The following is a 13,711-nucleotide window of genomic DNA, read 5'->3' as shown; positions in this document are numbered from 1 at the left end:
AATAGAAAGCCCACAAAGAAATCAAGGCACCATAATTAACACCTCCACTGAGCATACGATGAACTACTCATTCTGCTGTATATAGTAGCCCCTTATTCCAACATATTCTAAAGCATTTATTTCATAAAACAAGCATTGGGGCATACTGGATAAAGTAGGACAATAATTGTGAGGCAAAGAAGCCCAACAAAAACTTATACCCCCCCCAAAAAAAGTGGATAATGCAGCAAACATGACTGCAAAAATCTGCCTGTATTTATTTGCTGGTCCTCGTAGTTCTAATCTTAAGCAGCTATATCTTTGAAAAACGTTTGTCAACTACGACAAAAAGTGCCTTTTATTCATCAGGGTAGAACAGACTACATAAAATTGAATTGCCAGAGAGGCAATAACAGACTTAGGAGAGGAAGACACAGAACTATCTGGCCTCGAAAGAGCAATTGTGAAATATAACCTGTGAAATCTGATATTCATAGTCTGCAGATTTATAAAGCACAGTTCTATATGGCAGAGAAGCTGAAGAGAACACGACCAGCATTGTTATTTCTGTTTTGTAATTTAGTTCTCATATGACAATCTGAACGCTAAACCACTGCTCACCATTAGCAATATTACATCTAGAATTGTACAAATGAAAATACTCACACCAAAGTTCGCAAAGACAAAATATGTAATTGCATTGCTGTTTCTCCAAATCGGGTTAAACAGGTACAAGAAGAAAATTTCATATAGCTACTATTATACATCATTGAGATTGTGGCGCCAACTCTTAAGAGTAGCATTTGCTGGAACAAATAAGAACTATTAGGAATACCAAAACAAATAAAAACACATGGCATTAACAAAAATGTAGCATTGCACAGAAAAAGAAAATTGCTGATTGCAGCAATATTGTTTGATGTAATGACTGAAAGATTGATAAAAACTTCAAAAAGCAGTTCGTTAGACAGGCTTCCTCTGATATTTACCTAGGTCAATTGCACGTCAGGCAATAACCTGATTATATAAATTTAGCACTCAAGGGGAATCTCTATAGCTTACTCCTTTTAATCATACCCAAATGTTAACATATTTCATTAATACCAAAAAATACTCTCAATGTTGTTCTCTTCATTTATAAAAATTGCTTTTGTTTTTAAAAAGCAATGACAAATTTCTCAGGAAGTATTGTCAAATATGGTTGCTTATAGCACCAGATGAGAAACCCAAAGGCTGAGAGCTGAAATTCCACAATGGCACATAAGTAAAAAGAATTCAGCGGTTCCAACTTGAGGACTGTATAAGAAAAACTATGGCTGAAACTGCCAGACTGTCATAACAACTCTATTTCCTTTTTTAGGATATTCTTTCACATCTTGTGGCCATCACCGGTCAGACCAGTGTTTATTACCCATCTCTACTTGCCCTCGAGAAGGTGGAGGTAAGCCACCTTCTTGAATCATTACAATCCATGTGGTGTATACACACCCACAATGCTATTAGGAAGACAGTCTCAGGATTTTGGCCCACAGTTCAGATGTAATGATACAGTTCCGAATCGGAAAGGTTTGTGGCTTGAACAGGAACTTGCAAGTTCCCTGCATCTGCTATCCTTGTCCTTCTAAAGGTCACAGGTTTGAAAGATGTTGTTCAAGGAACCTTGGTGAGCTGCTGCAGTTCACCTTGAGGATGAGGTGCCAAATCGACCACTGAAACTGCATTCATCCAAGTTAAGTGTACTCCAGCACAGTCTTGACTTGTGCCTTGTAAATGAAGAATAGGCCTGGAGTTATTCACCGCAGAATTCTGAGCTTGCTTTTATGGGCACAGTAGAGTCTGCACAAGTATGGATGGTCTAGTTCAGTTTCTGACTAATATCTTAACAGTCTCAGGGCAACGAGCTAATAGATGCAGCATTGACAACATTATCCACACCTGGAAACAAGTATACAAAATTATACGTATAAATGATGCTTACACTGTGCGGATAATCAACATACTCCCTTTGTTGTTTGATTCTGCACATTAAGGAACTTCAGGCAAACAACAGCTGTGAGGTGCTGACAAAGGATCAAGGATTTGTATCGATAGCCACAGGCGAGGTGCTGGAAGACTTCAGGTTGGCTACAGTGATGCCACTATTTAAAAACGGTGGTAAGGAAAAGCCAGGGAACTACAGACCGTTGAGCCTGACTCCAATGGTGGGCAAGTTGTAGAGAATCCTGAGGGACAGGATGTGTGTGTATTTGGAAAGACAAGGACTGATTAGGGATAGTCACCATGACTTTGTGCGTGGGAAATAGTGTCTCATGAACTTGATTTTTGAAGAAGTTACAAAACGGGTTGATGCGGGTAGAGTGGTGGATGTGATCTATACGGACTTCAGTAAGGTGTTCAACAAGGTTCTTCATGGTGACCAGTGATGCGCCACAAGGATCGGTGCTGGGTCCACTCCTTTTTGTCATTTATTAAATGATTCGGATGTGAACATAGGAGGTATGGTTAGTAAGTTTGCAGATAACAAAATTGAAGGTGTAGTGCACAGCAAAGAAGGTTACCTCAGAGTAATCTTGGATCTTGATCAGATGGGCAAGTAGGCAGAGGCGTTTAATTTAGATAAATCGGAGGTGCTGCATTTTGGAGGGGCAAATCAGGGTAGGACTTACACACTTAATGATAAGGTCCTGAGGAGTAAATAAATAGCGATATAGTTAAAAATCAGGAGGGGAAATTGCAGATGGTGTGCCACAAGACAAATTTCATTATCTCTTTAGGATAGAGCAAGCAAGGGCAGAATCTGTGCTGGGTTAGTTGAGAGTTTAACTAGAGAAGGCTGAAGCGAAAATTAATTTTACTATCCCAGGTTAGTTAATAGCGGAGGACCAGAAAGCTAACATCTCCATTTCAAACTGCCATCCAATTACACCTACTGCAATGTGCGTGGAGACTATGGTGGACTGGGAGCTGATGGAGATTTTAACTAAGAACCATGGCTAAATGGCTTTAAGTACGATATGGTTTTTCGCATAAGAATTGAACGATTTGGAGAGGTACATATGGCGATCTGTATCTGGTACCTTCAGAAATTTGAGAGAGGGAACAGAAATTGGAAGGCACATTTTAATTTCTGAAATGTTTCAAAAGCAGACGTAGTCTATCTATATGATATTTAAGGTTTTTAAAAAACATAACTGAATTAATGACTGACTTGCAAAGAAAATTTACATATCTGTTATCTTTCATTATAAATGCAACTTTCAAAATGAATATGGAGTCAAAACAAAAACATTGACAGGACTGAAGAAAGTGGGATTCATTGAGCACTAAACAAAAACACCGCCAAAATTGTAAAACGATGCTTTCTGCAGAAGAGTTGCTGGATCTGAACATTACCTCTGCTTTCTTTCCACAGATGAAGGTCCTGTTGACCTTTTTCAGCTATTTGTTTTTGATTCATTAAGCAATGCTTTTAAAAAGAGCTGTCACAACCATAATGGGAATAATTGCTTCCTCATGTGTATTAAAATCCAATAAGTGCTTAAAAGCAAAAGAATAAGTAATCCAACAAAGTATAAATACACCAACTTAGCAAAATGCATTTCTAAAAATCTGTATTAAGTAAGTTCCCACCTTTGTAGCAGAGTTTAATTCCTGACTTGTATTGTCTCCTGTGTAATGGGCTGCAGCGCCAAGGTCAACTGTTTTGGAAGGTATGCCAGAACGTTTATGCCGGGTGGTAGTGGTCTCTGAAGCTTGCGTGATGTGGATTGATTTGGTGGTTACTGTCTCCTCTTCATCTTTGTACTCAGACTTTCCAATCTTGCCATTGTTTCTGGGCCTTCTCTCCTCTTCACTATCACTGAAATTTAGAACAGTGATAAAAGCATATTAGTGCGAAAAACTGGTGGTACAAGACAACAGGAAGGGCTAATCACATCTGATATAAAATAAAGCTAAAACTTCAGGCACTGTCAAAATAGGTGGATTTTGCTGTGAATAGATTAACAGTGAAACTTTGAGCATTTGCCATTGTTTATATGCAAATTCACAATTTATAGAAATCATGCACACAGCTAAACATGGAAATTCAGAAGCTGTTTCCAGAGATGTTCCGCTCTTCCAAAAGCTGAGAGAAAATGGAATTTCATCATTTGACTCAACATTTAAACACAAAGTAAAGTAAAAGTCTGATACATAATTTGGAGAATTTGGAGTCAACATGGTAACAGAACTGGTAGATTTTTTTGTTTCTTTCTCCATTTTAGAAGTCTAAAGTAGTGTAGTGAAAAGGTTAATAAAGTCACTGACTCAGCTGATTGAGGGTTAGTTATCCGTCAATTACCTGAAGCCTGAATAGGCATTAGAGGAACCTCGATTATCCAAATACTAATTATCCAAAAATTGGATTATCCAAAGGTGATCTCGAGGTCCCGATAGAAACACTACATCAAAGATGTGTTTTCAACAGTGATCGAGTCTTTTGTTTATAATGATTGAACAGTCACCGCCTCCAAATGACTGACTGCCCGCCCTTTCTCTCCCCCCCAAGCTTTCCCTGGAGTTCTACCCTAAACCCCCATTCCACAGATAATCTAACATTGTCCTGTACAGGGCAAAGGTGGAACCTGTCAAAACGTTGCAGTAAAAGGCTGTGCGTGTGCTATTTGGAGACTTACCCTACAAAGGCAGGTGCAACAGCAGCATTGTTGTTGGGTGTACAATCCGGCTGCCCTGAGGTGGGGTGGGGGAATGGGCTTGTGGGGGGGGGGGGGGGGGGGCAGAGTTGGACGGAGTTGTGGGCAGGGGGGCAGTGTTGGGGGCGGGGGGGGGCAGTATTGGACAGGGTTGGGGGCAGGGCCTCACACGCTGTGTGCTGCTGCAATCTCCTGAACAGGGAGCAGACTCTAAAAGCTCCAAGCCCCAGAGGAAAGACATTTCATCGATTTTCTGAATAGCCCATTATCCGAACGAAATAGTGCCCGCCCATCACGTTCCAAAAATAAAGGTTCCCCTGGACTTACTACTAAAGCTCAATTAGTCAGAGTCATCTTGCTCACCTCAGTTCTATTTACGAAAGGATCTATTGAAAGCACTTGATCAGTAAGGAAAAAGAAATCACATCCTGAATGTGAGAGTCTGAGTTATAAAGTTTGGGGAATTTGGAAGACACATGGGAAGTTGGTGCAGAGGGGAACAGTTGCTTTTCGCTTGCTTTTTATGGCTCTTAGATTGTAAAGCTTTTTTTTAAAAAAACAAGATAAATGGAATTCCACAAAGAGAGGCTCAGCACAGAACTGTGACAAAGATAAACCACAAGTTCACTGGTTGGTGATAGCTACTAATTTGACTAGTACAGATTACTTTCAGATTGAAAGTAAACAGGGGAAATATTTTCAGACTGCAAACTAAAATCTTTAGTATGATTTCTTTTTTAAAAATAAAATAAAAGAACTCAGCAATTAAAATAGAGGGGCCAAGCCAAGCAATGTGTTGTGACTGAACAGGAGGGAACTGGAGGGCCCCATTGTGGTTCATAGTGGCCATGTCTGCAGCAAATGTTGGTTGCTTGAAGAACTCTGGCTCAAAGTTAACGAGCTGGTGTCTGAGCTATGAAAACTGTGACACATCTGGGAGGGCGCGAATTACCTAGTTGCTGTGTTTCATGAGGCAGTCACAAATTGGTGGTATAGTCAACAACGAAGAACATTATCTATGATTACAAAAGGATCTTGATCAATTGGGCCAACGAACCAAGGAGTGGCAGATGGAGTTTAATTTGGATAAATTAGAGGGGTTGCATTTTGGAAAGACGAACAAGGGCATGACTTATTCAGGTAGGGCCTGGGTAGTGTTGTGTTGTTGAAGAGACACCCCGAGCAGTTCAGGTACATAATTCTTTGAAAGGTGCATCAAAGGTAGACAGAGTGATTAAGGTGGCGTTTAGCATACTTGCCTTCATTGCTTAAACCTTTGAGTGAGAGAGTTGGGAAGTCATATTGCAGCTGTACAGGATGTTGGCGAGGCCACTTTTGGAGTACTGTGTACAGTTCTAGTCGCCCTTCTATAGGATAATTATTATTAAGTTGGAAAGGGTTCAAAAAAAAATTACCAGGTGTTACCAGGAATACAGGGTTTCAGTTATAAGAATAGGCTGGGACTTTTTTTTTTAAACTAGAGTATAGCAGGTTGAGGGGTGATCAAGTTTATAAAATCATGAGGGATACAGATAAAACAAATAGTAAAAAAAAGTCTTTTCCCTAGGACGTGGAGTTAATCATGAAATTCCCAAGTGTGGAAACAGACTATTTGGCCTATTGAATCCACACCAAATGTCCAAAGTTCCCACGGAAGAAACATACTAAGGGGAGGATGAAGCAACCATGGCTGATGAGGGAAGTCAGGGACAGCATGGAAGCAAAAGAAAAAGCATACAATGTGAAGGTTAGTGGGAACCAGGGAAGGGATGATCTAAAAAGCAATACAAAAAAGGGAGAAGCAGATGAAGCATGATAGAAAGCTAGCTGGTATTAAAAGATAGCTTTCCACAATGTGTGGCTGGTATTAAACGATAGCTTTCCACAATGTGTGGCAAGACCACACATTGGACCACTGAAAAATACAGCTGTAGCAGTAGTAGTAATGTGGCACCAAGAAATAGTGGAGAAACTGGAGAGGTATTTTGCATCAGCACTCCAAAATTTCAAGAGTCAGAGGGCAGAGGTGAATGTTGTGGCGGTTCCGCTGGGAAGCTGAAGGGTTTGAAGGTGGATAAATCACTTTGACCAGTGATTTGACCTAGATAGACTACACCGCAAGTTCTGAAGGAGACAGCTGAGGAGATAGTACAGGCATTCATGCTGATCTTTTAGCAATCACAGGGATGATCCCAGAGAGCTGGGAAACGGTTAATATAACTCCTGTTTAAGAGGGAAGAGAGGCAGAAGACAGGACACGAGACTTTTTTTTTTTGAGGTCATCGGAAGTGGCTCTTGCTGGCTGCCTACTCATTCACTCAATTTTTTTGTCACCTCGCAACTTCCTCTGTTCCAAAACCCTTAGATGTCCAACTGCTCTTCAGTCTCATTGCTGGCAAAATCCTGATTAATCTGTGTTTCAATCTTTGCATCTTTCCTGTGGTACAGTATCCAGAATTATCCAGCCAAGGCACAGTCACATTTAAAAGATTTAGTACAGTCACCTCTGGCCTATCAGCAACTCCAGTCTCTCATCATCATAGTCGAATCTTAGCTAACTACTAGCCTGTGGCAGTCAGTTGTTTAAATTGCTACCAGGAAGCAGTCTACAATCAGCAGGGAAAATTGGAGTGGAAGTAAAGACTAAGCTATACCAGTAACACCCATACCCGACAATGATATTTTAAAGAAAAATGTTAGAGGGACTTTTTGGTCATCAAAACATTCAACACCTGTGGTGTTTGGCAAGTTTCTAGACGCAGGTGATTGCTAAGATTGCCAATCTGCACCCAGAATGTTCTGCAGAAAATGAGGAGAATAAAGCAGACACCAGAGCTTAGGATGATTTGATGGCTTAGGATTTCGTATCTGTATTTTCTCCCTCCTTCCCACGTGCACTAATTTTCAAGACGGGGGGGGGGTCACACCATATTTTAATTTGGCTGCGTCAGGTCCAACAATTCTGGGCAAACTTCGCTCAGAATTCAAAGTTTCTATCAAAACTTTGAGCCAAAGCCTTTAGAATCTCCTTGTAGCACTTCCTTTGACCATGCAATAGATGTTATTTACTTGAATTTTAGTAAAGCCTTCAAGGTTCTGCATGGTAGACTAATTAAAGTTAGGTCACATGGAATTCAGGGTGATCTTGCCAACTGGATATGACAGGAGGCAGATATTGGTGGTGGAGGGTTTTTTTTTTGGATTAGAGGCATGGCACCAGCAGTGTTCCACTGGGATCCGTTCTGGGTCCTCTCATTTGTCATTTATATAAATGATTTGGATGAGAATATAAAACGCACAATTTGCATATTTGCAGAAGACACTTAAATTGGTTGCATAGTACACAGAGAAGTAGTTTTGAGATTACAAAAGGATTTTGATCAAATGGGTCAATGGGCTGCAAAACGGCAGTCGGAGTTCAATCTGGATAAATGAGAGGTATTGCATTTTGGTGAAACGATACAATAAATGGTAGGGCCTTGTGTAGTGTTGCAACGCAGAGACACCTTGGGGTTCAGGTAAATAATTTCACATATAAACAGGGTGGTTAAAAAGGCATTTTGCACACTTGCCTTCATTGCTCAATCTTTTGAGTAAAAGGAGTTGGCAGGTCATGTTGAAGTTGTACAGGACATCGGCAAGACCTCTTCTGGAATACTGTGTCCAGTTTCAGTAAGGATACTATTAAGCTAGAGGGGGTTCAGATGAGATTTACCAGAATGTTGCTAGGTATGAAAGGCTTGAGTTATAAAGAAAGATTGGGAGTTTTTTTTCCCCCCCACTGGAGTAAAGATAGAGTTAATGGTAGTTGTCTTTTCCCTAAAATAGGGGATTTTAAGACTAGGAGGCACATTTTTAATGTGAGAGAGGTGAGAGATTTAAAAAAGACAAGAGCAGCAAATTTGTTTACACAGAGGGTAGTTCACAGAGGATGTGGTGGACAGTTCTGTCCTTCCTTTTGCTGTTCATAAGTTTTTAAAGGCAGCCCAAGTGAAAGGGTTGAGCTTCTCTGCATGACGGTGGTAGAATTTGGCTTGTGTAGAATAGAGTGGGTAGAATTATTGTCTATAGACTTCAGTTTGGCAGACTTAAGTCTTCTTTGTGCCCAGATGGATATTTAAGGTCTGCAGAAGGCTACACATCCTCTGACACTTTTGTTGTTAATGTAGACAACTTGAGAGAGTGTACTACCAAGTTAAGTGAACTTATCCATTGCAGACAGGTTCAGGTTGTGGTCTGGCTCAAGAAAGGGCTTGCATGGAGCAGGCTGGTATGTGACTTCTAATTTATGATCAACACAGAAAAATGAAGTTGTCACATTCACTTTAGAACAAATCCATATTATACTGCACAGTTATCAGCTAAAGAGGACATTGTGAAGATCCCTGGGAACCTCCATCTTTACTAGAAGTTATTTCAGATTGATCAGTGACCCATCCATGCAATACCTAATTTTGGTGCTGTCATCAGCAAAGTAGGAATTGGAAGGCTTTGATGACACCACACCGTCCTTTAGAACTTCATTAGTGACTGGGAATCATACAGAAGATACTCCATTATCCAGAAGACATGCAAGCACGCAGTCATGAAGCTGTCAAACCATTGTGATCGAGTTCTCAGGGCAGCTGAAGTACCTTTCAATGGCCGCTCTACTGACCGATAAGAGGTTGGCTAGGTCAATAAATGTAGAAGTTCATGTCATATTCTTGGCATTTCTACTGAAATGGTCAAATTGCCAATACCAATGCTTCAATGACATTTCCTGGAAGTGTATTCACACTAAGCAAGTGTCACAGTGGCCTCTGGTTTAGCACTGCTGCCTTAAAGCACCAGGGACCCAGGTTTAGTTTCACTCTCTGACAACTATCTCTGTGGAGTTTGCACATTCTTCCCCATTCTGCGTGGGTTTCCACCACAAAGTAGTGCAGGTTAGGTGCATTGGCCTTGCTAAATTACCCAGTGTCCAGGGATGTACAGGCTAGAAGGATTAGCCTTGGGAAATGCAAGGTTACGGGGTAGGATAGCAAGGTGGGTTGCTCTCTGTAAGGTCGGTATGGGCTTGATGAGCCAGATGGCCTGCTTCCACACTGTAGGGATTCTATGGCAACAAACTGGGTTGAGATCTTAAGCAGTTCAGAAGGATTCTGTTATACATTTTGTCACCAATTTAGATAATTGAAACTCCGCTGTACTTGTGTAGGTGGACAATGGAGGCATTTTTGTAGGATGGTTCCTTGCTTTCACAATTTCAAAGAGCTCAGTGAGCTTCTGGAGCAGGTGCTGATGCTGTAGACCAGAGTTGGGGTGCATCTTTTCCTGGAGCTTTGCCACTAGACAGGAAGCCGATTGTGATCATCATTTCTAACTTTTAGCCATTGTTTAGTACTTAATTGCTGGATGAAAGCTGGTTGAGGACGTGATTCAAGTGCACTGTGCAGTTTTCTAGTATTTGGGCTTTATTGTTGAAAAACATTGTTCTGCCAACACAGAGGATTGGTGATGAGCCAGTAGTCTAGAGCCCACCTGACAGATTTCAGAGCACTGTAGATTCTCTTCTAGTCTTCCAGTATCCAGTTTCTTGCCCGTAGGTGGGTTAATTTTAGAAAATGCAAAAAGCTACTTAAATTTGAGGTTGCAATCTCCATTTCAATTGGAAACTTATTACAACTGTTAATACAAATCTGGATTGCAGAACCTAAATGCAAACATGAGTTTCCAAGTAATACATGTTTGTAAGCACTATATTTATTACAAAATAAAATGATTTGCAAGGACATATTCACTTTCTTAAAGTGATTGCTGGTACAGATAGCTCTGTCGGCCAATTGTCCTTAAATCCAAAGCAACTCTCTGCATAGTTTATACACATGTAGTTCCACAAACCTTGAGCCCTTTGTACATTAAACCATCCTCGCAAACTTTAGCTCAAATATTCAAAAATAATTTTCTTCCACATACAGTTAAGTAACTGTATCACAGAAACGTGAAGCAGGAAAGCAGTAAAGGTGAGAAATCAATGCATGTAAATCCTATTCCTGTGCCAAAATGATTTCATATCCAATTGATTACAACTTTAACTAAGAAATAAAAGTTAATGTGCATTAAGATTTTACACTTTGAAATGGGTTCACTGACTCCCGACTCTCTTAAGCAGATAAATGTTCTCTGTTCTTAAAAATCCTTTTCTTTTGCAATAATATTCTGCAGATAAGCATTTCTGGCAAGGTAAGAATTTACAGGTACCCCAAGTTTCCTACGTGAGGTGAAACTTCTTAAAGCTTGAGACAATACCGTAGGTTTAAGAGATGTATTTAGTTCTGCTTTTTTTTTTTAAAATGAAGAGATATTGAGACAGAGATACCAAGCAGTCTGCTTCAAGCCAATAAAGTTAAAATCCAGGGAACGGTCTGTTTGGAGTTTGCATATTCTCCCCGTGTCTGCGTGGCTTTCCTCCGGGTGCTTCGGTTTCCTCCCACAGTCCAAAAATGTGTAGGTTAGGTGAATCGGCCATGCTAAATTGCCCAAAGTGTTAGGTGAAGGGGTAAATGTAGGGGACTGGGTCCGGGTGGGTTGCTCTTCGGAGGGTTGGTGTGGACTTGTGGGGCTGAAGGGCCTGTTTCCACACTGTCAGTAATTTAATCTGATCTAATCTTTGAGGCCTGGGCTTGATTTTTCTTTAAGAAAAGTTTGAAGAATAGAAGCAGTAGGAATGGGCGGAGTCAGGCTCCCACATACCCATGGTTTCAATTTAGCTTTCAGCAGTTGCTAAGGTCTTGAAACTGAATGTGGAAGCTATTATCCCTCTCTCTATTACACAGTTAAAAGCTGGAGTTCTCTCTGCTGCAAAAATTATTTTACTGAATTTGCCTTTTGCCAAGAGTATGTTTATGGGATGTTACTATAGTTTCTGTTTAGTAATTAAATAGCTATTATTCTGGTCAGTTTTCCAAGAGTTAAAATTACATCAATGCTTCTTTCTTTTGTTTGTATTTTAATGGCAGATTAAGAATAAACTCTGCTATGCTTAAAGCAGAGAAGTGTAACCAATCAAATTACATCTGAAACACAGCACCTTACACTTTTCTTTCAATTAGGTAAAAGTTGGGTCTAGGCTATCTCCTTGACATATTTGAGGGGAGTTTGATGTAGTCCATAATTGCTGGAGTAAATGCAGTGAAGGTTCTTCTTCAGAAGGTACTAAGGATTTCTAGCAGCAATGTCACTAATGATACAGTCCAATTCAGATAGAGAGAGCCTACATATAATGATATGTGCCATATACTGCAGTTCTTTTCCTTCCAGGAAATTCTATCAATTGCTGCAGTGCATCATACACATCACATCAGTGAACAATGGTGGTGTGGGTAGGAAATATTTAAAGTGGTAGAAGGAGTGAGCGGTTTTGAATTGGGTAACATCAAACCTCCTCAGTGCTTTTGTATTGTGTCCATTCAGGCAACTCGAGAATATTTATCACTGTCATAGTGGGCAGATTTTGTGAAGTTGGGTGAGCTACAATAAAATGATCCACTGATGAAACAGCAGAAAATAGTTGGTCCTTTGAGACTCCCACAAGGGACGCCTACAGACATTCCGAATATCAAGTCAGTGGAATCAGATCATTTTCTCATAATATAACAAATTCATAGACATTCTTACTGATATTAGTTTCTCCACCCTCAGAATCTGTCATTTTTCACATCTTAAACATGACTGACATGCAAGAGCCACTCCGGAATATTCCCACAGTTGAAGAAAATCACATAACACATTTGAGATCGATAATGCATTTAAATACACAGTACCTTTCCGGAGAATCATCTTTATCTTTCTTCCTAAACTTGTTGATTGTGTCATCGATTGTGGTCCCAATTTTATCACTGATCTCCCCTAACTTTTCACTGAATGGGAAAACTCCTCTATTGCCTTTGTCCCAGTCATCATCCCACCTGGACTTTGGCTCAGAATCATACCTATCACCTATATAACAAAGAAGAAAAATAAAAATTAAGCTGATGCCATCTGCTTGTCTTAGCATTTACAACAGTTGTCAACACTGGTAATCACTGAATCAGCCTGGATTTGGAGAACCATACTTATCTTCTTTGTTAAAAGTGCACTGCATCCTTAACCATAAAACAGAAGTTAGGATTGATAACATTCTCAGACCGCACCCATTTTGAATGCTGGTGGACAGTTAAACTAGGAGGACGACGGTCAATCTGCATTCCCCACCTCTGAAAATGCTGAAGCGCAAGGGTCTGTTTCAGTGCTGTATATCTCTATGGCTCTATTACTCTAGGAATGGGATAACAAGGCTGAAGTGTTTATAACCATCTTCAGCCAGAAATGCAAAGTGGATGATCCAAATTACCTTCTCCTGAGTTCTCACGAATCACAGAGACCAGTCTTCAGCCAACTTAATTCATTAGACGAGATATCAAGTGGTGGCTGACTGCACTGGATACCAGCTGTTTTCTCAAACAGTGGAGCTAAGCAACAGTTATCTGCACAACAGATCCTCTCCAAGTCATGTCATATATTGCCTTGCAAATAAATTGCCATTCATTACATAAACAGTCATTGGATCAAAATAGAGTCAGATGTACAGCATTGAAACATACCCTTTGGTCCATTTTTACCATTCTGACTCGATATCTAAATTAATCTAGTCCCATTTGCCGGCATTTGGCTATATCCCTCTAAACCCTTCCTGTTCATATACCCAGTCTCCACCACATCCTCTTGCAGCTCATTCCATGTACACACCCTTCTTGCGTGAAAAAGTTGGCTTGGGTCCTTTTTCTTCCTTCCCCCCCCCCCCCCCCCCTCACCTTAAATCTCTAGGTTTGGACTCTCCCACCCTTGGGAAAAGATCTTGATTATTCACCCTATCCATGCCCCACATGATTTTATAAATCTGCATATGGTCACACCTCTGCCTCTGACACTACAGGGAAAATAGTTCCATCCAATTCAGCCTCTCCCTATAGCTCTAACCCTTGTTTACAAGGCGACATCCTTGTAAACCTTTTCTG

At 40.4% G+C, this 13,711-nt stretch overlaps 1 protein-coding gene across 2 annotated transcripts in view; it reads right to left on the bottom strand.

The window, feature by feature from the left end:
* Positions 1 to 13,711, bottom strand: part of clint1a (clathrin interactor 1a) — a 171,709-nt gene that overhangs the window by 31,718 nt on the left and 126,280 nt on the right. For both annotated transcript variants that reach the window (XM_043703978.2, XM_043703977.2), the window contains exons 6-7: positions 12,479 to 12,653; positions 3,610 to 3,838 (exon numbers count right to left, since the gene is read on the bottom strand). In XM_043703978.2, coding sequence (XP_043559913.2) covers positions 3,610 to 3,838; positions 12,479 to 12,653 — 404 coding nt within the window. The remainder of the gene's footprint in view (positions 1 to 3,609; positions 3,839 to 12,478; positions 12,654 to 13,711) is intronic.

This window comes from Chiloscyllium plagiosum, unplaced genomic scaffold (assembly GCF_037043375.1).
Source record: "Chiloscyllium plagiosum isolate Xiang-an unplaced genomic scaffold, Cpla_swu_hap1 HiC_scaffold_16, whole genome shotgun sequence".
In the NCBI taxonomy this organism is placed as follows: Eukaryota; Metazoa; Chordata; class Chondrichthyes; order Orectolobiformes; family Hemiscylliidae; genus Chiloscyllium; species Chiloscyllium plagiosum.
Note: the sequence above shows the minus strand (reverse complement) of the source record. Positions and strands in the feature narration are given on the sequence as shown.